This window comes from Thamnophis elegans, chromosome 4 (genome assembly GCF_009769535.1).
Source record: "Thamnophis elegans isolate rThaEle1 chromosome 4, rThaEle1.pri, whole genome shotgun sequence".
In the NCBI taxonomy this organism is placed as follows: Eukaryota; Metazoa; Chordata; class Lepidosauria; order Squamata; family Colubridae; genus Thamnophis; species Thamnophis elegans.
The window spans coordinates 133,694,311-133,718,387 of NC_045544.1; the positions used below are offsets into that span (position 1 = coordinate 133,694,311).

At 47.3% G+C, this 24,077-nt stretch overlaps 1 protein-coding gene across 4 annotated transcripts in view; it reads left to right on the forward strand.

The window, feature by feature from the left end:
- ACACA (acetyl-CoA carboxylase alpha) overlaps nt 1–24,077 on the forward strand; it is a 308,466-nt gene that overhangs the window by 201,360 nt on the left and 83,029 nt on the right. For all 4 annotated transcript variants that reach the window (XM_032214921.1, XM_032214922.1, XM_032214923.1 and 1 more), the window contains 4 exons: nt 9,000–9,269; nt 10,687–10,784; nt 12,356–12,476; nt 14,050–14,160. In XM_032214921.1, the coding sequence (XP_032070812.1) occupies nt 9,000–9,269; nt 10,687–10,784; nt 12,356–12,476; nt 14,050–14,160 (600 nt within the window). The remainder of the gene's footprint in view (nt 1–8,999; nt 9,270–10,686; nt 10,785–12,355; nt 12,477–14,049; nt 14,161–24,077) is intronic.

Genomic DNA, 24,077 nt, shown 5'->3' on the forward strand with positions numbered 1-24,077 from the left:
GAACAGCTAAGGTGAAGCACTCATCAATGTAAGTGACGTTGAATTGGCCATGCCCACCCAATCACATGACCCCTGAGCCACACCTACCCAGCTGGTCATTAGGGCAGAGAAGCGGTTGTTAAGTTATTTGAATCCCACCACTGCAACTGTCTATTGGAAGATGTCTATTCCCTTATATCACAGAGTCCTAAACCCTATGAAAACCACTGTTTTGTGATGTCCTTGTGAGGAGCAACTGTATGGAGCACTTGTGGGCAATTTCAACTCTTCTCCTAGTCTGGAGAGGAATTATGAAGAGCTGATTCACTCATTCTTCTGTGGTCATCTGTTCCACTTCTAGCCATTTCACTGTTTCTTCTCTGGAAGTCCCTCTGAGAATACTGTCCATAGCATTTCCCCTTTTTCCCTGAAAATAAGACTTCCCCGGATAATAAGCCCAATCGGGCTTTTGAGCGCATGCGCTGAAATAAGCCACCACCCACCCAAAAAAATAAACCTTCCCCTAAAAGATTTAAATGCATGCACAGCTGGTCCCCACCATTTCCTGGGGGTAACGGGGGAACATGCCCCACGCACCCCACATGCACGTGCCATCCATATGGAATGGCCTCAGGGACTCCGTTCCTCCAAACCCTAGCTACCACGCCCCTTTTAGTGGCAGCCCAGCAACGCTAGGGCTGGCAAGAGTGTGCCAAAAACAGAGACAGAACATCCAGCCCTCTCCGGATCAGCTGATCCATGGGCCGAGGTTAAGGGGCCTCCTGCAGCTCAAAAATAATAAGACCTCCCCAAAAATAAGGCCATGCGCTTACTTTGGGGGTCAAAAGAAAATTAAACCCTGCCTTATTTTCAGGGAAACATGGTAGGAGTTCCTCTGAGCATGTGGATTGAACCAAGTGGTCCCCAACCCTTTTGGCCCCTGGGACCACTTTCTTGGAAGACAATTTTTCCATAGATCAGGAGAGGAGGGGCAGCGCATAACATAAATCCCGCGCATGTACAGTTTCATTCACCCGCTGCTCGCCTCTGGCTGCATGGACCGGTTTCTAACAAGCCATGGACTGGTACTGGGCTGCAGCCCGAGGGGTTGGGGACCTCTGGATTGGAGGTGGTAGTCAGCCAGTTCTGACCAGTTCTAGCAAACCGGTAGCGGAAATTTTGAGTAGTTAAAATACCACCTCTGGCTGGCCCCACCCACATCTATTCGTGGCCTCCTGAGTCCCAGCTGAACGACTGGGTCTTCTTTTGTTGCCCTGCACAGGAGAACGGAGCTGGAAAGCAGGTTGGTGGGGTGGAGAGGGAATGGGGATTTTGCAGTAACCTTCCCCTGCCAAGCCCACAAAGCCACACCCATCAAGCCACATCATTGCCCACAAAACCAATAGTAAATATTTTTGAATCCCACCACTCCATTTACTAGATCAGTGTTTTTCAACCTTGGTGACTTGAAGTCCTGTGGACTTCAAGTCACCAAGGTTGAGAAACACTGTACTAGATTACACTACAACCTTTCCTAGTAAGAGAGGCAGCCTAACCCCTTAGCTATTTTAATTGCTCTTCTTTGTCTTTTCCAACTTCGCAATATCCTTTCGAGTTTCATTGACCAAAACGATTCCTAATATTCTACATGCATTTGTTCCGTAGATTTCTGTAAAGACATTACAAATAGTAGCGGCTTGATTGGGGCCTTGGGTAATGGAGCTCTGTGTGATCTATGAGTGTTGAGGATTTCATTGGGGCCTCAATCTTGTATTTTCTCTCTCTCTCTCTCTCTCTCTCTCTCTCTCTCTCTCTCTCTCTCTCTCTCTCTCTCTCTCTCTCTCTCTCTCTCTCCCTCCCTCCCTCCCTCCCTCCCTCCCTCCCTCCCTCCCTCCCTCCCTCCCTCCCTCCCTCCCTCTCCCTCTCTCTCCCTCTTTCTCTCTCTCTCTCTCTTTTTCTTATCTTGATAATTGCACTGTGTTTTTATCTTGCTTCACTGCCCAGAGTGCTTTTGGTGTAGATGATAATAATAATGATGATGATGTTTATATGCCATCAGGTCAGTGTGGATGCGGTTTGACCAGATGGAGAGATTTTTCTCCAGGTGGATCAGTTCCCAATCAGGTCCTTCAGGTCTTCCAATGATTACCCATTACTTCTGTAACTGTCAAGTGCAAAATATCAGATCCACACATGAAGGTCCAATTAAGCTTATTTATGGCTTCTGGTGATTATGCAGAGGAATCTTTTCAAGTAACCGTTAGCACTGGCTTGAAGTCGAGATAAAGGTGTTGTGGCCCGCCAGCAGCCAGAGGAGCTGGCAACAGATTTGGAGAGTGAGGAAGTTGGGGAGGAAGATGGGCCAGTCCTGGAGTCTGGGGAGGGCTCTGATGAGCGCTCTGTGTCGGAGGCAGAGAGGAGGCCAGAGCCGTCTGACAGTTATCAGCTGCCTTCGGAGTCGGAGATCAATGGGGCAGAAGAACAGCTGGAGCCTGTTCCCAGTGTGCGCATGCACAGAGCTGCCAGACGAAGGGAACAGCTAAAGAACAGGGGTGGACTTGGGAGTAAGGCCACAGGTGGACGGTGAATGGCCCCTTCCCAGAGGAAATAAAAGAGGAGCGAAAGGGGAATGGAGTTTGCAGGAGACAATTACTTTGCTTAATTGGTTTGTCAAGTTTTGCAGATATCAGCCTGGCAGCTCTCCAAGGTCTGTGACTATAAATCCGGGATGGCGAACCTATGACATGCGTGCCACAAGTGAGGCGTTGCCCTGTCAGCTGGCCCGCAAGTATGTGCACACTGGCCAGCTGAGTTCAGCCTTTTTAAAAGCAATTTTTCGCCCTCTCCAGACTCCAGAGGCTTTATAGGAGCCTGGGGAGGGCGAAAAGAGCTTCCCCCGGCCCAGAGGCCCTGCTGAGGCTTCAGGAGCCTCCGGAGCACCAAAAAAAATGGCCCTATGGGCAAACCGGAAGTTCGGGAACCTCCTGAAGGTCCCTGAAGCCTCCAGAGGGCTTAAATCGACCCTACGAACAAACTGGAAGTTGGTTCCCGAATTTCCGGTTAGCCCATGTTTGCCTTGGGAGGCTGTTTTCACCCTCCCCAGACTCCTATAAAGCCTCTGAAGCCTGGGGAGGGCAGAAAACGCATGCAAAAAATGGGGGGAAGAGCCTCTCAGGCACACTGGCGGGGTCGCATGTTGCATTATGAGTGTGGCATGCCCGCGCATGACCCCCCTGCGCTCCCCCCCTTATGGCACGTGAGCCAAAAAAGGTTTGCCATTGCTGCTATAAATTCTCCCTTGAAAGACTTTGCTGGATGCGAATGAGCAGAATTCACAGTAAATTAATAAAAGGGTTTTTTTGTAGGGACCAGGAGTTTCTTCATGCTCTTGGGAAGCCTCGGTCAGAACAAAGGGTCCACAGAATTCCAAGGGGGTTAGGTTTAGTCTGCTTGTGGCTACATAGGGATTGTAGGCTGAGCCCCCTTTTAACTCTACTCCCAGGTTCTGCCGCGCTTTCTCCTGTAGTAAATGAGTTCCTCCCCTTTGCAATAGAGGAGACTATCTGTATCTCAGGTGTAGGATGCGGGGGAAGGTTCTCGTTCTCCCAGCTTGTGGGTTTGTTTCCAAACATTTCGTTACCAGGTTAGGTAACAACTTCAATGGAGTTTAGGGGATGTTGGTGTTCTTCTGTTTATAAGGGCTTCAGGTGTGAGTGTGTCTTTCTCAAGTGAGGGTCTGGTGGTGGGCTCCGGCTTCTGTTACCGCCGGTCCACTCAGGGACGTGCTTTGCTCGCGCATCCACAGTAGTAAAAAAAATCGCTTTTGCGCATGCGCAGAAGCAAAAAAACAAGATGGCAGCACCTACGGCTTCACTGATAGAACCGATTCGGGGGGCATGGCCGGCTCAGTTACTACCTACTCGGCCGAACGGGTAAGAACCCACCTCTGAATTGCGGCAAGGAAAGTCGTAAAATGGGACAAAACTTCCTGAACAAATATCTCCCTTAGCGACAGAGATTTTGGGCTGAGTTGTGGTCGTAAGTCAAGGACTACCTATATGGTCGTCAGTGGGAGGACTACTTGTCAGATGCTTTTTATTTATTTATTTAATTTCTCTTTGCTAGTGACCTCCAATACGATGTTTGCCTCTTGCACCCTGACATTTTCCTGCCTCCTCTCGTTACTGACTCAGATCTCATCGACAAATAAGGAAAGGGGTTTTTGATCCAAGCATCCATCATGTTGTGGTTGCTTACATTCCTTTCGGTTTGCCTTTTAAAGGTCCGTGCTCCACCTCCAGAGCCTTTCACCATCTCTATTTTTAACTCCCATGAATAATAGGTTCTCGTCAGCAAACAGGACCACCTCAGGGCTCCTGCCAAATAGGGAATAAACTTATTTGCAATTGTTATATAGAGCAACAAGATTAAAGAACACACCTTGGTCTCTTTTGTGGAGATTACCCCTATTATTATTATTATTATTATTATACAATTGTATCACAGCGGCCAGTTGTTTCGCCGGATTTGGCATTGGTTACTAGTCGGGCCCCACCCAGGGGCCTACGACGTCGTATTTTTGTAATATGCATGCAGATCCAAGCAGTGCGGCTTTTTGCATTTGACTGATGGTGATTTTGTCAATTTTTAACTGTTTTAAATGTAATTCCAGTGCTTTTGGAATAGCACCCAGTGTGCCAATTACCGCTGGAATTACCACTGCTGGTTTGTGCCATTTATGTTGCTAAGAGCGATGGTTGTTAAGTGAGTTTAGCCTCATTTTACAACCATTCTTTGCCACATTTGTTAAGTGAACCACTGCAGTGATGGTTAGTAACACGGTTGTTAAGTGAATCAGGCTTCCCCATTGACTTTGTTTGTCAGAAGGTTGCAAAAGAGATTCACATGACCCACAACCGACATAACTATGAGTCCGTCGCTAAGCGTCTGAATCTTCATCATGCGAACAAGGGAATGCTGCAGCGGTCGTAAGCGGGAAAAACAGTGATGGTTAAGCTTTTTGTCATCGAGTGGCAAAAGTGCACATGTGCACCAGTGGTGGGTTTCAAAAATTGCGTTTCCATATAGTGATTAGATCTTACAACAATTACATTTTATATTCATTACAAAGGTGTATGTAGTCCAGTGGTGGGTTTCAAAAATTGTTCAAACCTACTTTGTGGGTGTGGCCTCCTTTGTGGGAGTGGCTTGCCACCCATGTGACCGGATGGGAGTGGCTTGCCGCCCATGTGACCGGATATGAAGATGCCGACGACACTTGTCAGAACCACCTTAAATTACTCACACACAGCACTGGCATGCATAAGAATAGGATGTAAACTTGTTTTTTAAAAGGCATCTTTGGTTTGCGTTAAAACAACTTCAACACACGCAATGTTCTGATTGCACCACAAACGCAGAAGTCATCCTTACCTTTCACAGAGGCACTGAGTTTTATAAATAGGAGCATGATAGTGTAGAATAATCACATCCAAGGACCAGTGGTGGGTTTCAAAAATTTTTGGAACCTCTTCTGTAGGTGTGGCCTGCTTTCCGGGTCCACTGGTAGAACCTCTTCTAACCGGTTCGGTAGATTTGACAAACTGGTTCTACCGAATAGGTGCGAACTGGTAGGAACCCACCTCTAATGTGCACCCATAATGCAATGCACATGTGATCACCCATGCACCCTGCAACCCATGCATGTGTGCACGACCCCCCTGTATGTGCCCCACCCACCGTGCATGTATGTGCACCCCCCCAGGCTCCTCCATCCTCCACACATGCATGTGTGCCCCCCCACTCTCCCCTCATCCCCACACATGCGTGCATGACATAGGCATGCACTCCCATCCCTGCATGCACATGCTCACGTGCCCCACCCCAACCCCTATGCACACACACACATCTCTCGCATGCGTCCTGCCCTCCATGCATGATCGACAGAGACCCAAAAACAAGCGTGCTGGTGGGAGGCACGCTCATGCGCGGTGGAGCTGAGCTGGAGCAACGGCCCGCATGCCTGCAGAGAAGGCTCTGCCTGCCACCTGTGGCACACGTGCCATAGGTTTGCCATTATGGCTCTAACGCATATAGGTTCCCTTTAAGAATTGGGCTCCAAATTGCCAGGTCCTGAAAATGGCTCTCGACAGAGATGGTAGGTAGGTATGTAGGTAGATGATAGATAGATAGATAGATAGATAGATAGATAGATAGATAGATGATAGATAGATAGATAGATAGATAGATAGATAGATAGATAGATAGATAGATAGATGATTGATAGATAGATAGATAGATGGATGATAGGATAGATTGATAGATGGATGGATGGATGGATAGATAGATAGATAGATAGATAGATAGATAGATAGATAGATAGATAGAGATAGATAGATGATAGATAGATGGATGATAGGATAGATAGATAAATGATAGATGGATGGATGCATGCATGCATGCATGCATGGATGCATAGATGCATGGATGGATGATAGGATAGATAGATGGATGGATGGAGAGAGAGAGAGAGAGATGATAGATAGATAGATAGATAGATGGATGATAGATAGATGGATGGATGGATGATAGGATAGATAGATAGATAGATAGATAGATAGATAGATAGATAGATAGATAGATAGAAGGAAAGAAAGAAAGAAATATAGAGGAGGGAGGAAGAGAGAGAGAGAGAGATGATACTTTAAAAAGTTCTTTGTGTACAGAACAGTCTTATTTCCCTGGCTGTGGGGGCATTTTCCTCCTGACAAAATGTCCTATATCACTTTCACGTGCCATCATAACTTTTCTTGGAAGGATTCCAGTTCGTTTCAGCTGTGCATAACATTACAGCGAGTGTTGTTATTATCTGAAGCTTTGCCTACCATATCTCTTAAGCTGTGGTTTCCAAATGGGTGGGTATTTGACCGGGAACGTATGTGTAAAATTACATACACTCCAGAATCCAGGCTGCTGATCGTTAAGTATCTTCCTTCCTTCCTTCCTCTCACCCAGGCTATTCTGAACTGCTAGTTTTTTTTTTTATCCAGGGAATCAATGTCTTCCCCACCACCGAGCCCTAATCACAGTTTGAAACATCAGAAATAATGATTGCTTCTGATCGGAGCTTGTGAATAATTCATTGGGTTTTGATTCCTTTCCCCACCCCCAATGCCGGCCAGTGATACCTTACAGGCCAAATGGGTTTCTACAGGAAAATAATAAATAATGGCCCTACTTCTTCTGAAAATGCAATGGCCCACATCCTCATTTCTCCAACATACACAGAAAGAAGAAAAATATGAAAACATTTCGCTTCTTTAGAAGCAAGATTTCCTCTTTGTTTTTCCCCCCAATCCCCTTCTTTTGCCGTGTTAATGATAGGCATGCCACCAAATGATTATTTGGGGGAATAGAATTTTATTTTCCCAATAAAAGAGATTATTTGCACCTCAAGGTTGAAACATGGGGTCCCTGGTGCACTCTGAGCTCAATTGTTTTCTTGCAGGCATTTCATTAGCCAAACTATATAACATCACCAGGGCTAATGCAATCCCTGGTACAGCATGGCACTGGATAACATCAAGGAAAGCCTTGTCCTCAGTGATCCTAGCCCAGTGATGCTTAACCTTTTTGGCACAGTGCCGAAACTGGAGCATGCATGTGCGTGCCAGAGTGCGAGAACCCGGAAGAAAGCAGCTGGCCGGTGCACTTGCACACGGTGGCCAGCTGCTCTTCCAGGCTACATTGTGCGCATGCGTGGCAGAAAGCTGGTCCGGCATGCACACACACTAGACAGCTGTTCTCCGGGTTCCGTCGCGCGCATGCACACGCATTCGCCCGACAACTTGGAAGAGAGCAGCTGATTGGTGTGCAGCTGGTCAAAAAAGGAGCAGGACCAATTTCCAACTTCCTACAGGCTTCCCCATTGACTTTGCTTCTGGGAAGCTGGTAGGAAGCATCAGAAATCGATCACATGACTGTGGGCTGTCATGGCCACACTTTTGTGAATAAAACTGGTGTGAATATCATGGAAGTATCAATTCCACAAGCCTAATGTGTCCCAGAATATTTTTTAGGCATTCTTAATGATGGATTTTAAGTATTTTGGTTCAGAAATTGGTGTACCTGTGTGTGACGGAACCCAGAAGAGCAGCTGGCGATGGCGCGCCTGCCCACAAAGAGAGCTCTGCATGCCACCATTTGCACACGTGCCATAGGTTTCCCATCATGGTTCTAGCCCATCCTGTTAGGTCATCTGTTGTGGGATCTACCCAGTGGTGGGATTCCAATTTTTTTAGTACCAGTTCTGTGGGTGTGGCTTGGTGGGCGCGGCAGGGGAAGGCTACTGTAAAATTTCCATTCCGTCTCCATTCCAGGGGAAGGATACTGTAAAATCCACATTCCCTCCCAATCAGCTGGGACTCAGGAGGCAGAAAATAGATGGGGGTGGGGCCAGCCAGAGGTTGTATTTACCGGTTCTCCGAACTACTCAAAATTTCCGCTACCAGTTCACCAGAACCAGTCAGAACCTGCTGAATACCACCTCTGAATCTACCACTGTGCAAATTGCGAGTGTGTGGAGAAGATGGTGTGGCCTCTGGAGATAACATTTTGATTGCCATCGTAGGGATACTGTGATATGGAGGGCTCAGGAGCCGTAGTAGTATTACATATTCTTTTTTGTCTAACTACAGTGTTGCACACCAGCCGGTGATGTGACGGAGTGGTATAAAAAGTTTGCCAATAGATCTGTCTTTGGAGATTCTCAATCATCCAGCTAATGGTTGTCCCAAAAGTGTTTTGGATTTTCTGGGGGTTTTTTCCCCCTTGAGAATTCTGGGAGTTGAAGTCCATCCATCTTAAAGCATGCTGGCTTGGAATTCTGGGAGTTCTAAGGTACACTGGCCTGGAATTCTGGGAGTTGAAGTCCATAAAACTGAAAGTGGTCAAGTTTGAAAAACAACGTTCTAATCTTAGCAATAATCAATAACGTAACATCAACGCTTCTTGTTTTACAGATTGGAATGGTGGCTTGGCGCATGACTCTCAAGACCCCTGAATATACAGACGGCCGAGACATCATTGTCATTAGCAACGACATCACATATAAGATTGGGTCCTTTGGGCCCCAGGAAGACTTGCTTTTTCTCAGAGCATCCGAGCTGGCCCGGGCACTGGGTATCCCCCGGGTTTATGTCGCTGCCAACAGCGGGGCCAGGATTGGCTTGGCTGAAGAAATTCGTCACATGTTTCACGTTGCATGGGAAGATCCAGCCGACCCCTATAAGGTAAGGATCTTTGGAAGCATGGAATGACGGTGGAGTTGGAATGTGTTTTCAGAGAGGAAAATAACCGTATTTTTCGGAGTATAAGACGCACCCTTTCCCCCCAAAAAAGTTGTAAAATGGAGCAAATGTTCACTTAAGTATCTTTCTAAGCACTGGACAGTTTAGGCTCAATGGTGGTCGTAAGTCAAGGATTAACTGCATTTTCGTATTAGGAGATCACAATGAGAACTAGAAATCTGGTTTCTTTTCAATGCACAACTGAAATGACTATCATCCAGTTAATCTCGCAAATGCACAGGTACAGTATAGGTGGTACCTTGCTCAATAGTAGTAACTGTGAGAGGGATCTTGGAGTCCTAGTGGACAACCATTTAAATAGGAGCCAGCCGTGTGTAGCAGCTGCCAAAAAAGCCAACACAGTTCTAGGCTGCATCAACAGAGGGATAGAATCAAGATCACATGAAGGGTTAATACCACTTTATAAGGCCTTGGTAAGGCCACACTTGGAATACGGCATTCAGTTTTGGTCACCACGATGTAGAAAAGATGTGGAGACTCTAGAACCGTGGTAGTCAACCTGGTCCCTACCGCCCACTTGTGGGCGTTCCAGCTTTCATGGTGGGCAGTAGGGTTTTTGTCTGATACTGAAGCACTTTCATTTTTTTAATTTAATTGACTTCCCTACTTTATAAATCACCATTACTTGGAACTGGTGGGCGGTTAGAAAATTTTACTACTAACAGAGATACAAAAGTGGGCGGTAGGTATAAAAAGGTTGACTACCCCTGCTCTAGAAAGAGTACAGAAAGAGGGGACTGGAGGCTAAAACACATGAAGAACGATTGCAGGAACTGGGCATGTCTAGTTTAATGGAAAGAAGGACTAGGGGGAGACAGGATAGCAGTCTTCCAATATCTCAGGGGTTGCCCCAAAGAAGAGGGAGTCAAGCTATTCTCCAGGGCACCTGAGGGTAGAACAAGAAGCAATGGGTAGAAACTAATCAAGGAGAGAAGCAACTTAGAACTGAGAAGAAATTTCCTGACAGTGAGAACAATTAATCAGTGGAACAGAAGTTGCCTCCAGAAGTTGTGAATGCCCCAACACTGGAAGTCTTTAAGAAGATGTTAGATAGCCATTTGTCTAAAACAGTATAGGGTTTCCTTCCTAGGCAGGGGGTTGGACTAGAAGACCTCCAAGGTCCCTTCCAACTCTGCTATTGTATTGTATTGTATTGTATTGTATTATCTTAAAAGTCTCTTTAATGTCATTTGAAGCCACAAATCATGTATAGTTATTTTAACAGATTTGGGGGGGGGTTGCCAGATGTTATTATTTGGATGTGCAGTACAGATTTGGAATAAGAGTAGCAGAACTTCCCTTACGCTATTTTATCTCTTTTCTTCACTCCCTTTTCCAGGGATTCAAGTATCTCTACCTAACTCCACAAGATTATAAGAAAGTTAGTGCCTTGAATTCAGTACATTGTGAACACGTGGAAGACGGAGGAGAATCAAGGTATGTGATGTTTATAGTCCTCAAGAGAAGAGCGAAAAGTCCCATAACTGGAGATTGTTCAGTTCAAAAGTTGCAGCTCTGCTGTCCTTCTCCAATTCAGGACTCTCCAGCAGATGTCCATTTTGGGGGAGATGGCAAAATATCAATCCAAAGAGAAAGAGTGGAGGTGACTACAACATATACACACATACAAAACATACATACACATTGTAGAGAAGTGTTTTTCAAATCTGTGGACTTGGGGTTATCCTAGAGACAAAGGTGGAGAAGACTTTAGAAGGAACGTAACATTTTAGACTGACTATATTCTCCCCCCCCCCTTTTTTTAAAAAAAACTGTAATCATCTAAAAAGAGTACCGTATTTTTCGGAGTATAAGATGCAGCAAGATTTTGAAGAGGAAAATTTAAAAAAAAGTTTTCGCACTCTGCAAACCTCCCAAAAACGGCCTGTTTTCCATGAAAACGGGCCCGTTCCCCCCCCCCCCAAAAGGGCATGAATAGTTCTTAGGAGGCTTGGGGGGGTGGTAAACACGAGCAATAAATGGCCCATTTTTTGTGAAAACTGGCCCATTTTTTGTCAAAAAAGGCATGGATAGCCTTTAGGAAGCTTATAGAGTGCTGCTGGGGGCTGCGGGTGGGGCAAAAAATGGGCCATTTGTCACTCATTTCTGCCCTCCCCAGCCCCCAGGAGCTCTCTGAAAGCCTCCTAAAGGCAATGCACGACCATTTTGGTGAAGGGGGAGGAGTTTTGGGAGGCAAAAAAATGCTGTATTCAGTGTATAAGAAGCACCCAGATTTTCAGCCTTTTTTTTTTGAGGGAAAAGGGTGCATCTTATACTCCGAAAAATACAGTATATATTTTAGGAAGAAAAAATAACTGTAGTGGCAAAAAAAAACCTTTCAATGATAAGTCAATGTTTATTTACTTAAATAGAGAAACAGAATGAGCAAGCGAAAAAGCAGCAGGACCAATTTCTGACTTCCTGCAGGCTTCCCATTGACTTTGCTTGTTGGAAGCTGGTAGGAAGCATTAGAAAGCATGATCACATGACTGTGGGCTGCCATGGCCACAGTTTTGTGGATAAAACTGGTGTGAATAGCATGGAAGTATCAATTCCACAAGCGTAATGTGTCCCAGAATATTTTTTAGGCATTCTTAATGATAGATGGATTTTAAGTATTTTAGTTCAAAAATTGTGCACTCTTTGGGCTAACCTGAACATAAGACACACAAACAGTTAAAGAGAGAGGGCGGGAGAGAGAGAGAAAGGAGAGAGAGAGGAAGGGAGGAGAGAGATGATATTTTTGGATCATATTAGTTTGTTTCAATTTGGTTTTGTGTTGGCCTTTGACGATAATGAATATTATTTATGTATTAAATATCAATAGCGATCAAACAAGGAGGATGTGGGTTGTGTAGGTGTAGATCCAGAGGATGCTGCATAGTAATCCATCTAGGAACTAGTAGTATTTTAGTGCCAAATATAATATTTGTGCGTGTGCAGGGCGTGTTTGTGTTTGTGTGTGTTTCCTCTACGGCTCTCTGATCGTTCCTTTCACCCTATATCAGATATAAAATTACAGATATTATTGGAAAAGAAGATGGCCTGGGGACCGAGAACCTGCGAGGATCTGGCATGATTGCTGGAGAATCATCACTTGCCTATGAAGAGATCATCACAATTAACCTGGTAAATCCACAATTGTGAGGTGGGATGGTGAGGTTAGAAGGTGAGAAGATGAGGAAGATGAGGCATTAAGTGGCCTCCTAGATTTAGCAGCTGTAATCAGCAGGGCCCTTCAAGTGTTGGCCCCACCAGCAGATAGGCTTACTCATGCAACTTCTGGCAGGGAGTGTTAGACCTCCGATGTGCCAAGTGAAAAGCAGTGGAAGCCTTGGCAGAGAGCCCTTCTTTCCATCTATACCCTGACTGCTCATTGCCCTTTCTCGTGGGGGTCTCACTTAAGGAAGAGATGGAACCATGGAAGTGGTTAAGAAGGTCTCGGCAGGATGCTTGCGATGCCGATTGGATGTGATGAGATCAGAAAGGGCCGTTTTGATTCTGTTTTGGGGAGATGGTACAGGAGGGGCTCCCCTTGCGTGACGCCCCCCCAGCCAGATCATTGGAAGACCTTGAGTCTTATTTAGACTGCAATAAACATGGCTTGGTATTCAGAGTTCATTGACAAATCATTTATTCTGCCAACTATTACTTCTCCCCATTGGGAATTGTTTATTATTAATCTTCCTTCCTTCCTTTCTTCCTTCCATCCTTCCTTCCTTCTCTCCTCCCTCCCTTCCTCCTTCCCTTTCTTTTCTCTTTCTTTCTTTCTTTCTTTCCTTCCTTCCTCCTTCCCCTCCCTCCCTTTTCTTTCTTTCTCTTTCTTTTTTCCTTCCTCCCTCCCTCCCTATCTCTTCCTTCCTCCCTTCCACCCTCCCCTCCGTATCTCTTCCTCCCTCCCTTTCTTTTCTTTCTTTCTCTTCCTTCCTTTCCTTCCTCCCTCCCTATATCTTCCTCCCTCCATTTCTTTTCTTCCTTTTTCTTTCTTTCTTTCCTTCTTCCCTTCCTCCCACCCTCCCTATCTTTTCCTCCCTCCCTCCTTTCTTTTCTTTCTTTCTCTTCCTTCCTTTCCTTCCTCCCTCCCTATATCTTCCTCCCTCCATTTCTCTTCTTCCTTTTTCTTTCTTTCCTTCTTCCCTTCCTCCCACCCTCCCTATCTCTTCCTCCCTCCCTCCTTTCTTTTCTTTCTTTCCTTCCTTCCTTCCCTCTCTCTCCCCCCTTCCTTTCCCTTCTTCCTCTCTATCCCTCTGCTCCCCCATCAACTCAAAGTAGTAAGCATGCTCCCTCCTCTTCCTCTTTTCCTCACAACAACAATGCTGTGAGCTGTGTTGGGTTGAGAGGAAGTGATGCTCCCAAAGTCACCCAGCCAGCTTTCATGCCTAAGGGAGACCTAGTACTCACAGCTTCCTGGTTTGCAGTCCAGCACCTTCACCAGTACTCCAAACCTGTTCCCATTAAGAAGCGTCTTTTTTCCAGAATTTGAGGCATTGGTTTGTAATGCTTTCCAGCCCAAATCAGGCGTGTTGTTCATGAAGCGAATGCATTGGCTGGAGAGGAGGCTTCTTTTAGCATTGGCGGGCATTCTGCTTCCATAATAAAGAGTCCATTTCTCTTCCTTGCATTCATGTACGGAGGGCAAAAGGTTCTCCAAAAATGCTGCAGAATTGATCTGAATACCCATTTGGATTTATTTTGTTTTTAGGTGACCTGCCGTGCCATCGGAATTGGGGCTTACGTTGTCCGGCTGGGACAAAGGACAATCCAGGTGGAAAACTCACATATAATCTTGACCGGCGCTGGAGCACTCAACAAAGTAAGCCTTTCTTCTTTGCGGATCATGATTTTTAAAACAGAGATGTCCAAATTTGGCACAATTTAAGGCTTGTGGACTTCAACTCCCAGAATTCCCCAGCCAGGCCATGCGCTGGACAACTCTCCAAGACGAATGAAGGCAAATCTACGTGCCCCAGGATAATGTTGCAGGTGTCAGGGTTCCAAATAACATTCAAAATTAAATCAGAGTCCAAGGCAAAGTATTGCTCAAAGTTCCAATTTATTAAGAGAGCCACGTTGGCACATCTGGGAAAACCCGAATCTGAAAGCTTCCTGGTTTTCCCCACCCAGTTGAGAGTTCATGAACTTGCCCCCACACCCACAAGTCCATCACATGGTCCAGTCTTCTACTGCCATGCTGGCAATTTCCACCCATCCAGTTCCGGTCAGGTGCAGAGGTGCAGAGACAAAGGATGACCTTGGCTTTCTAGAAAGAATTTTGTTATGGCTACATAGCATCTAACTCCGTACAATCCCCCCCTCCCAATTACCCCACTAATAAAACAGCATAGTAGAATAGAATATTAGTGTGGCAGGCCAAAGGTCCCAAAAGGAACTGACCGCAGGCCTGACAGCAGGATCCAATCTGGGTCAGTCGCCGGAACCGGAGGCTTTGTCTACTGAGCTTTCCGACTCGTGCTGGAGCCCATCCTCAGGGGAACTTCTCCGTCACCAGAAAGTTTGCTTCGGTCTATTGCAGTGATGACGAAATCATGCGCGTGCCCACACCCACAATGCAGTGCTCCCTGCCCCCCCCTGTGTGCTACCCTGCACTCCCCCTACGCATGTGCATGACTCCCCTGTACATGCACGCAACTCCCTCTGCACCCCGTTTTTGGTCTAGCAGGCCTCCCTGAAGCCTCCGGGCACCAAAAACGGGATCACAGGGGGGAACGCCGCACCCCTCTGCACTCCCCCTGCCCCCCCATGTATGTATGCACGAGTGACCCACACACACACACATGCACGCTCGTCTCCTGCATGCGCGGCAGAGATCTGAAAATCAGCTGGCTGGCTGGCGAGAGGTGTGCGCACATGCACGGTGGAGCTCGGCGACGGCTTGCATGCGCACAGAGAGGGCTCCGTGTGGCACCTGTGGCACGCGTGCCATAGGTTCGCCCTCACGGGTCTATTGTGTGCGTCGTATTTATGGGATGTCCTGTGGCTTTTCACAGTTGTTGATCGGAATGTTGATGCCCAGCTATTAATCAACAATTAAAAAGCTGCCACACATCCAGGCACCCTCATCAATACGCCGTATATCTTCACCCATTCTGGAGAGAAAGGAGTTCCCCCAAGGTGGGCTCCAGCGTGAGTCCGAAACCTCGGAAGCCTAATCCTCCAGTCGCGGCGAACGATCCAGTTTGGATCCTGCAAGGCTCAAAGATGCCCTTTCGGCAGCCCCATAAACCCCAAGGCTTGTGGAAAAGGCACAAGATGCGACTCGGAAAGCTTTCTCTTGCCCTGCCCCCCCCCCCCCGGCCTCCCTCCCCCGCCGGTCCTTCTGCGAGCAGAGTGGCCCATTGTGCGGTCCAGATTCTGTTTTATTTAGATCAATGCGCTCTTCTCGGCCAGCCTGCTGTTTCTCCAGCCGCTGCTCCTGCAGAATAATGACCCCTCTCTAAGAGAGAGAGAGAGAGAGAGAAAAGCGAGGCTCTGGCTTGTTTGCAGCCTTTGTGCAATATACCTGAATGAATTGTCCCCCTGGGGATGGAAATGCCCCAACCTCCTAGCCATCCCACTTTAGGTTTTAAACAGGGTTGGATGCAGGAGTCAAAGGCCTCGGCTCTTAAATCACCACACCACCCAGGCAGCAGCTGTTTGAAATTTATGCTCAAGAGCCCGGTTCTTGTGAGCAGGAGAGAGAAACAATTTGCCCTTGAATTACAGACGGAGGCAGAGTGGGTGGGGGTGGGGGGGGACGAGGGGGGGGGATGACAAGGGGAAGCAGGTGGCAGAGTGGGGGGGGGGGCCTTGCGCGATTCCACTTTTATTTTCTTTCTTTGGGTAGCAATCTGATTCCGGGGATTTGCAGCACAGCCACGACAAAGGTTGGAGGAGAATGTTGTGACTGTTGTGGCACCCCAGGCCAAAGGTTCAAGGACACGGAGACCTTTCCTTTGATGCGTAGGGATCAGCACTGAGAGTTAAGCAATTGCACTTAAAAATAATGAAAATAGAGACGCATCGGTTTCGGGGGCCCGGGCGGGTGGTGAAAGGCGGGTGAGGAAGATCGCTCGTGCAGGTTGCATTTTTAAGAATTGGGAATCCGGGCGATCGGACCCTCGCTGAAGATTTGGGCAGCCCGAGGACCAACTCGGTTCCACCACAAATGCGCGAACGACAAAAGCGTGCCTGACTAAACCGCGGTGACAAAACCACGCCGATGAATGAGCGCTGAAGCGCGCCGACAACAGCACGCCGACAGAAGCGTGCTGTAACCTAACCCTAAACCTAACTCTAAACCTAACCCTAAACCTAACCCTAAATCTTACCTTAACTTAAATCGCGCTTCTGTCGGCGCGCTGTTGTCAGCATGCTTTTGACATTCGCGCATTTGTCGGGTCACGGACCAACTCGGCCCAAGGGATCTTGATTTTGTGCCTTTGCTAGGGTGGGATAAGCTGTGATTCGGTGGGAATGCAGCATGTGGCTTTTATACTGGGGTTCTCCACTGAAAAAGGTCCCGATGGTGAGTAATACCATGCATATAAGCCCGTATTATCCTATACTTATTTGTATACAAAAGTGGCTTCTGAACATTCAATCTACTGCCTCATTTCCTGGACATTCCATGAACCATGGAGGATGCCTATTATTAGTAAGATTAAGATTTTGATTAAGATTAAGATTTAGTTTATTTGTATGCCGCCCTTCTCCAGGAGGGACTCAGGGCGGCGAACAACTCAAAGGGGGGAAAAAAGGGAACATAAACACAATACACGTAATTAAAATAGCCAAGAATCACACAATCATACAAGTCGAGAGGGGAGGGGAACTCATCAACCCCAGGCCTGCCGGCACAGCCAGGTTTTGACAGCTTTCCGGAAGGCCTGGAGAGAGGTGAGGGTCCGAATCTCCGCAGGGAGTTCGTTCCAAAGGGCCGGAGCTGCCACAGAGAAGGCCCTCCCCCGGGTAGTAGCCAGGTGGCATAGTAACCATGACTATCCCGTTCCAAGTGGTGTCCCATGCTCTAATCCTACCCGTGAAACCCTCTATCCTTCCACCTTAAATACACAGTCCTGCGTCTCACATTCATATATTGTAACTCCTTCTAACTTGCCTTTTAGGAGGCCTTTGGTGATACCCATTATATTGGTACATTCACCCTCATGTGTCAGAGTTCCAAATAGCATCCAAAATTAAATCAGAGTCCGAGGCAAAGTATTGCTCAAAGTTCCAATTTATTAAGAGAGTCATGTTGGCACATCTGAGAGAACCCGAATCTGAAATCTTCCCAGTTTCCCCCCACCCAGTTGAAAGTCCATGATCTTGCCCCCACACCCACAAGTCCATCCCATGGCCCCATCTCCCACTGCCATGCTGGCAGTTCCACCCATCCAGTTCCGGTCAGGTGCAGAGGTGCAGAGACAAAGCCTTGGCTTTCTAGAAAGAATGTTGTTATAGCTACATTGCATCTAACTTTGTACAATCCCCCCCTCCCATTTCCCCACAATAGAAAATGCATAGTAGAATAATAGAAAGTGTGACAGGCCAAAGATCCAAAAGGGAATATGACTACAGGCCTGACACTCATGTTCTTATCATGTATGCCAGATCCACCTCTGAATCCAGGGGTGGTATTCACTGGAGTATTCACTTACTTTGTCTACCGGTTCGCAAATGTGAGCTTGAACCCATCCGCGCATGCGCTCGGCCTTCCGCACATGTGCTTTGATCGTGCATGTGGCTTGCACGCATGCGTGCAGCTTGAAAACGTGCCTAAATAGGATGGCATAGAGCCGGGGCTGGCGGGGGGGCGGGGCAGGCCCACCTGCGATTTCCACTACCGGTTCCAGCGAACCGGTCCGAACCGCTGAATACCACTTCTGTCCTTGACTTAACAAGCATTCGTTTTACAACTGTTCAAAGTTACAGTGGCACTGAAAAAAAGTGACTTATGACCTGTCGTCACAGTTACGACCTTCACAACAGCCCCACAGACGCAGGATCCAAATTCTGGCGCTCGGCATGTATTTATGACGGCTGTAGCATCCCAGGGTCGTGGGATCACGACCTGTGACCTTCCCCACTGGCCCCCAAAGAGCAAAGCTAATAGGAGAAATTGTATTTGCTTAACAATCTCCTGATTCACTTAGCAACTGCAGTGGTTTGCTTAGCAACTGAGGTTTAAAAAAAAGGGTTATAAAATCGGGTGTGACTCACTTGGAGCCCTGGTGGCACAGTTGGTTAAAATGCAGTATTGCAGGCAGACTCTGCCCACAGCCTGGAGTTCAATCCTGGCGGGCTCAAGGTTGACTCAACCTTCTGAGATCAGTAAAATGAGGACCCAGGTTGTTCGGCAAATATATAAATAATGCTTCAACATTGCAAATTGCCCAGAGACTGCTATAAAGCTCTATGGGGAGGTATATAAGCCTCATTCATCAACATCATCTCTTTTTAATGACCCCATAATCCCTTAAGGGGTAGAGCTGAGTGTTTATTGGCCAGATGCCCTTCCTATCACCAATGCGGAGTTATATTCAGCAGATATATTCTCAACGTGCCCAGAGAAATATCTGCCTCTACCTAGGATCGAACTCACAGATTCCTGATTGTGAGGCAAGAGGTTTACTTCTAGGCCACTGCAGCACTCCGTATATCAGCCTAAATGCTATTGCTATTTCTAACCGCCATGTTTAGAAATGGAAATCCGGGTCTAAATGGGGGGTAGGAAGTTGAGAACTGTGTATTGTCAGCCAGTGTTGGGCTGAATGGAACAGGGCTACATAGCATGAGAACTGTGACTCTATGGCTAGTACTCTATGATAATACCATAGAGTTTTGGCTATGGCAGGACCATAAAGTTCCAGCTATGGCAGGTACTATCATAGAATGGATGTTTGGTACAGCCTTCCCATTCAAGGTTTTTAGGTTGAAACTCTAAAGCAAGGATATCCACATTTGGAAACTTTCAAGACTTGTGGACTTCAACTCCCAGAATTCCTCAGCCAGCACGACAAGAAAACATAACAATGGCTGTATTTGATAACACCATCAACCAAGAAAAAATAATAACAATAATATGGGTTGAGTGGTACTGGTACTCCTTGGCTTACAGCAGTTTGTTTAGTGACCGTTCGAAGGTACAACGGCACTAGAAAATTTGACTTCTGACCGTTCTTCACATTTATGACCGTCCTGGCATCCCTGTAGTCACGTGATCAAAATCCAGGCGCTTGGCAAATGATTCATATTTATGACGGTTGCACTGTCCTGGGAGGGAGAGGGGGGGTCACACGATCCCCTTTTGTGACCTTCTGATAAGTAAAGTCAGCGGGGAAGCCAGATCTACTTCACAACCGTGTTACTATAAAATGAAATAAAATGAAATTCAATGGTGAAAAGAGTGAGGTTCTACATTTAGGCAAGAAAACCCAAATGCACAGGTACAGTATAGGTGGTACCTTGCTCAACAGTAGTAACTGTGAAAGGGATCTTGGAGTCCTAGTGGGCAACCATTTAAATAGGAGCCAGCCGTGTGCAGCAGCTGCCAAAAAAGTCAACACAGTTCTAGGCTGCATAAACAGAGGAACAGAATCAAGATCACGTGAAGGGTTAATGCTACTTTATAATGCCTTGGTTAAGGCCACACTTGGAATATTTGCATTCAGTTTTGGTCGCCATGATGTAGAAAAGATGTGGAGACTCTAGAAAGAGAGCAGAGAAGAGCAACAAAGAGGATTAGGGGACTGGAGGCTAAAACATATGAAGAACGGTTGCAGGAACTGGGTATGTCTAGTTTAATGAAAAGAAGGACTAGTGGAGGCATGTTCCAATATCTCAGGGGTTGCCACAAAGAAGAGAGAGTCAAACTATTCTCCAAAGCACCTGAGGGCAGAACAAGAAGCAATGGATGGAAACTAATCAAGGAGAGAAGAAACTTAGAACTGAGGAGGAATTTCCTGACAGTCAGAACAATGAATGAGTGGAACAGAAGTTGCCTCCAGAAGTTGTGAATGCCCCAACACTGGAAGTCTTTAAGAAGATGTTGGATATCCATTTGCCTGAAACGGTGTAGGGTTTCCTGCCTAGGTAGGGGGTTGGACTAGAAGACCTCCAAGGTCCCTTCCAACTCTGCTATTGTATTATTGTACTAATTTAACAAGAGCAGTGATTCACTTAACAACCCTGGCAAGAAAGACCGTGAAATGGAGCAAAACTCACTTAACAACTGTCTCAATTGGCAACAGAAAGTTTGAGCTCAATTGTAGTCATAAATGGAGGACTACCTGTATAAGGCTAGAAGGAAGTCACACCCCCCCCCCCCCCAAAAAAAAAAGAATTTAACAGGCTTGATTTGGATCACCAGCAATCTGCTAGGGAACAGAAGCAACCTATGATCCTCATTATTTGCTTCTCAACTTGATATCAAAGAGTCATTATAGTCCATTCCTGGTGAGATTAAGATAATGTCCAGAAGCCTCTAATTGGAGTGATCACATGCTCCATAATTCACCCACGGTATCACATCCACCCATACGGATGTGAACTCAAGTATGGATGGATGGCTTCATTTATTTACTCACTCTTTACCCCTGTCAAATAGTCCTGTCTCCCAGCCTCTTACCTAAGTAGAAAACACAAGGGGGGTGGGGAAGAAATTCACAGTAAAAGTAAAGATTCCCTTTGCACATACGTGCTAGTCGTTCCTGACTCTAGGGGGCAGTGCTCATCTCCGTTTCAAAGCCCAAGAGCCAGCCCTGCCCAAAGACGTCTCCGTGGTCATGTGGCCGGCATGAGTAAACGCTGAAGGCACACGGAACGCTGTTCCTATTTTTCTACTTGCATTTTTTACGTGTTTTTGAACTGCTAGGTTGTCAGAAGCTGGGACACGTAACAGGAGCTCACTCCGTTATGTGGTGCTAGGGATTTGAACTGCCTAACTGCCGACCTTTCTGATCGACAAGCTCAGCGTCTTAGCCGCTGAGCCACCGCGTCCCTAATATATTCACAGCAATAGCCCCCAAATACCCCATCCAACATCAAAAAAAAAAAAAGTACCACTCCATTTAAAGAATAAGCCTGAACTGTTAATTTGGCAAAAGAAGAAGGGAATAGCCGAGGATGAGATGGTTTGACAGTGTCATCGACATGATGAACATACATTTGGGGAAATCCCAGTAGACAATGGAAGATGGGATGCGGGGGTGGGGTTGGCGTGCTGTGCTGTGGTCCATTGGGCCACGAACAATCAGTCATGACTGAACAGTAATAGCAAACTTTTAATTCGGCAGTGGCTGTCACACTCCGAAGACAGAGTGAAAGATGACAGTGAAAACAATGAACCAGTGGAACAACTTGCCTCTAGAAGTTGTGAATGCTTCAACACTAGAAGTTTATAAGAAGAGATTGGACAACCATTTGTCTGAAATGGTATAGGGCAGCGATGGCGAACCTCTTTTGGCTCGCATGCCATAAGCGGGGGGAACGCAGGGGGGGGGGGTCGTGCGTGGGCGTGCTGCACCCATAATACAATGCGCTACTCCCCACCTGCGCGCATGACAGCTGCAACCCCTCCCCATTTTTTGCATGCTTTTTCCGCCCTCCCCAGGCTCCAGAGGCTTTATAGGAGGCTTCAGGAGCTTCCCTGAAGCCTCTGGAGCTCAAACAATGGGCCCTACGGACTTCGGGTTTCTCCGTTGGGTCGTTTTTCATCCTCTGGAGTCTTCACGGAAGCCCTGAAGCAGGGGTGGGTTTCAACCGGTTCGCAGCGGTCCCCGCGAACCGGTTGGTCAGCGAACCCGGAAGTAACTAACTTCCGGGAACTGCGAAGGGCCCGCCCACTCGCCCACGCTCCTTACCCGGTTTTGACGAGTTCTGCGCTTCCACGCATGCGCAGGACGCATACAGCGCCTGCGCGATCCTCCAGGAGCAGCTGGAGCATTGCACAGACGCTAGTACGCATGCGTGCACTGCGCGTGTGCACGAGGACACCGCCAGCCCCATTCCAACCGAACCGGTTGGAACGGGGCGAGAAACCCACCCCTGCCCTGAAGGCTCCGGAGGGCTTAAACTAGCCCTACAAGTAAACCAGAAGTCTGTTCCTGAACTTCCAGTTTGCCCGTAGGGCCAGTTTTTTGCATTCCAGAGGCTTCAGGGAAGCTTCTGAAGCCTCCGGAGTGCCCCCCGGGGGGAGCCTCTTTTCACCCTCCCCAGGCTCCTATAATGCAGCCCCCTCCCATGAAATCGAGTTCGACACCCCCAGTCTAGCTTTGGCTGGAAACCGGAAAGAAGGGAAGAGAAGAGAAGTGGGCGACGAATGAGGAGGAGATCTTATGTCTGAAACCGATTTTTGTACTGATGCCGCTTCCTCCTCATTGGAGTGCAGAAACCTGTGTGAAGTTGTCCTCCCGCAGTTTGGCCGAAGGAACATGGTAGCAACCTGGAAACTGCCAAGAGAGGAGGTCTTTCTGGCAGGGGTGTGTGGCACAATCCAGGGATAGGTTCCCGCCGCCATTACTACCCAAAGGTTTTTGTGTGCGCTCCGTGCGCATTTGCCCTTAAAACGGTCTGCGCATGCGCACAACATTTAAAAAGGGGGGAGAAATTACATATTTTTCCAATGAAGATTGTTCTGCGCATGTGCAGAACAGAAAATCAAGATGGCGCCACCGAGGATAGAACCGGTACGGTCACGTGTCTACCAGAGTTACTCCTATTCGGCTGAACCATACCACGCCGGTAGGAACGCACCTCTAATACAACCACATCTCTCTGCGGTTGTACCGAGAGATTTCTGCCTGCCCTTTGTCTTCGGCATTTGCAAAGCGCGTAGGGAAGCTTGGCGTATCGTTTCCACCCCCCCCCATTCCCTCCCTCCTGCTTCTCTGTATAAAATTGTTTGTGTGTGCGCACGCACGCACACGCTGCATCGCACTCATTGACCCTCCTCCCTCTTCACCATCCTCGCCCCCCCTCCCCTCCAAAAATTGAAATAATGATAATGCCATGTCTCCCCACTGCATCAAAGTATCAGCCCATCAAAAACCAAGAGGCATGAAATGCAAATGGTACGGTGATGGCAAATGGATGGTGCATGATCCCCCTGACGCCAAATGAATTTTAAAAGACGACAATGTATACATGGGGACTGGGGGGGGGGGGTTAGGATAGAGGAGGAGGAGGGGGGAGGAGGAGGAGGAGGAGGAGGAGGAGGAGGAGGAAGGAGAGAGGTTTTGGAATAAACAAGTTATGCCAGCAATAGTTTTCTTGTGTCTCCATCTCTCTCTCTCTCTCTCTCTCTCTCTCTCTCTCTCTCTCTCTCTCTTTCTCTTTCTTTCTTTCTTTCTCTCATTCTGTCTCCATCACTCTCTCTTTCTTTTTCTCTATATCTCTCTCTCTGTGTCTCCCTCTCTCTCTCTCTCTATGTCTCTCTCCGTCTCCCTCTCTGTCTTCTCTTTCTGTCCCTCTGTCTGTCTGTGTGTGTGTCTCTCTCTCTCTGGGCCTCCCCCTCTCACTATCTCTCTTTCTGTCGCTGTGTCTGTCTGTCTGTCTCTCTGTGTCTCTCTCTCTGTGTATGTGTGTCTGTCTGTCTGTCTTTTTCTCTCTTTCTCTCTCTCTCTGCCTCTTTCTGTTGCTCTTTCTCTCTTTCTCTGTGTCTCCCTTTCTGTCTAGTTCTCTCTATGTCTGTCTGTCTGTCTGTCTGTCTCTTTCTGTCTCTGTTCCTGTCTC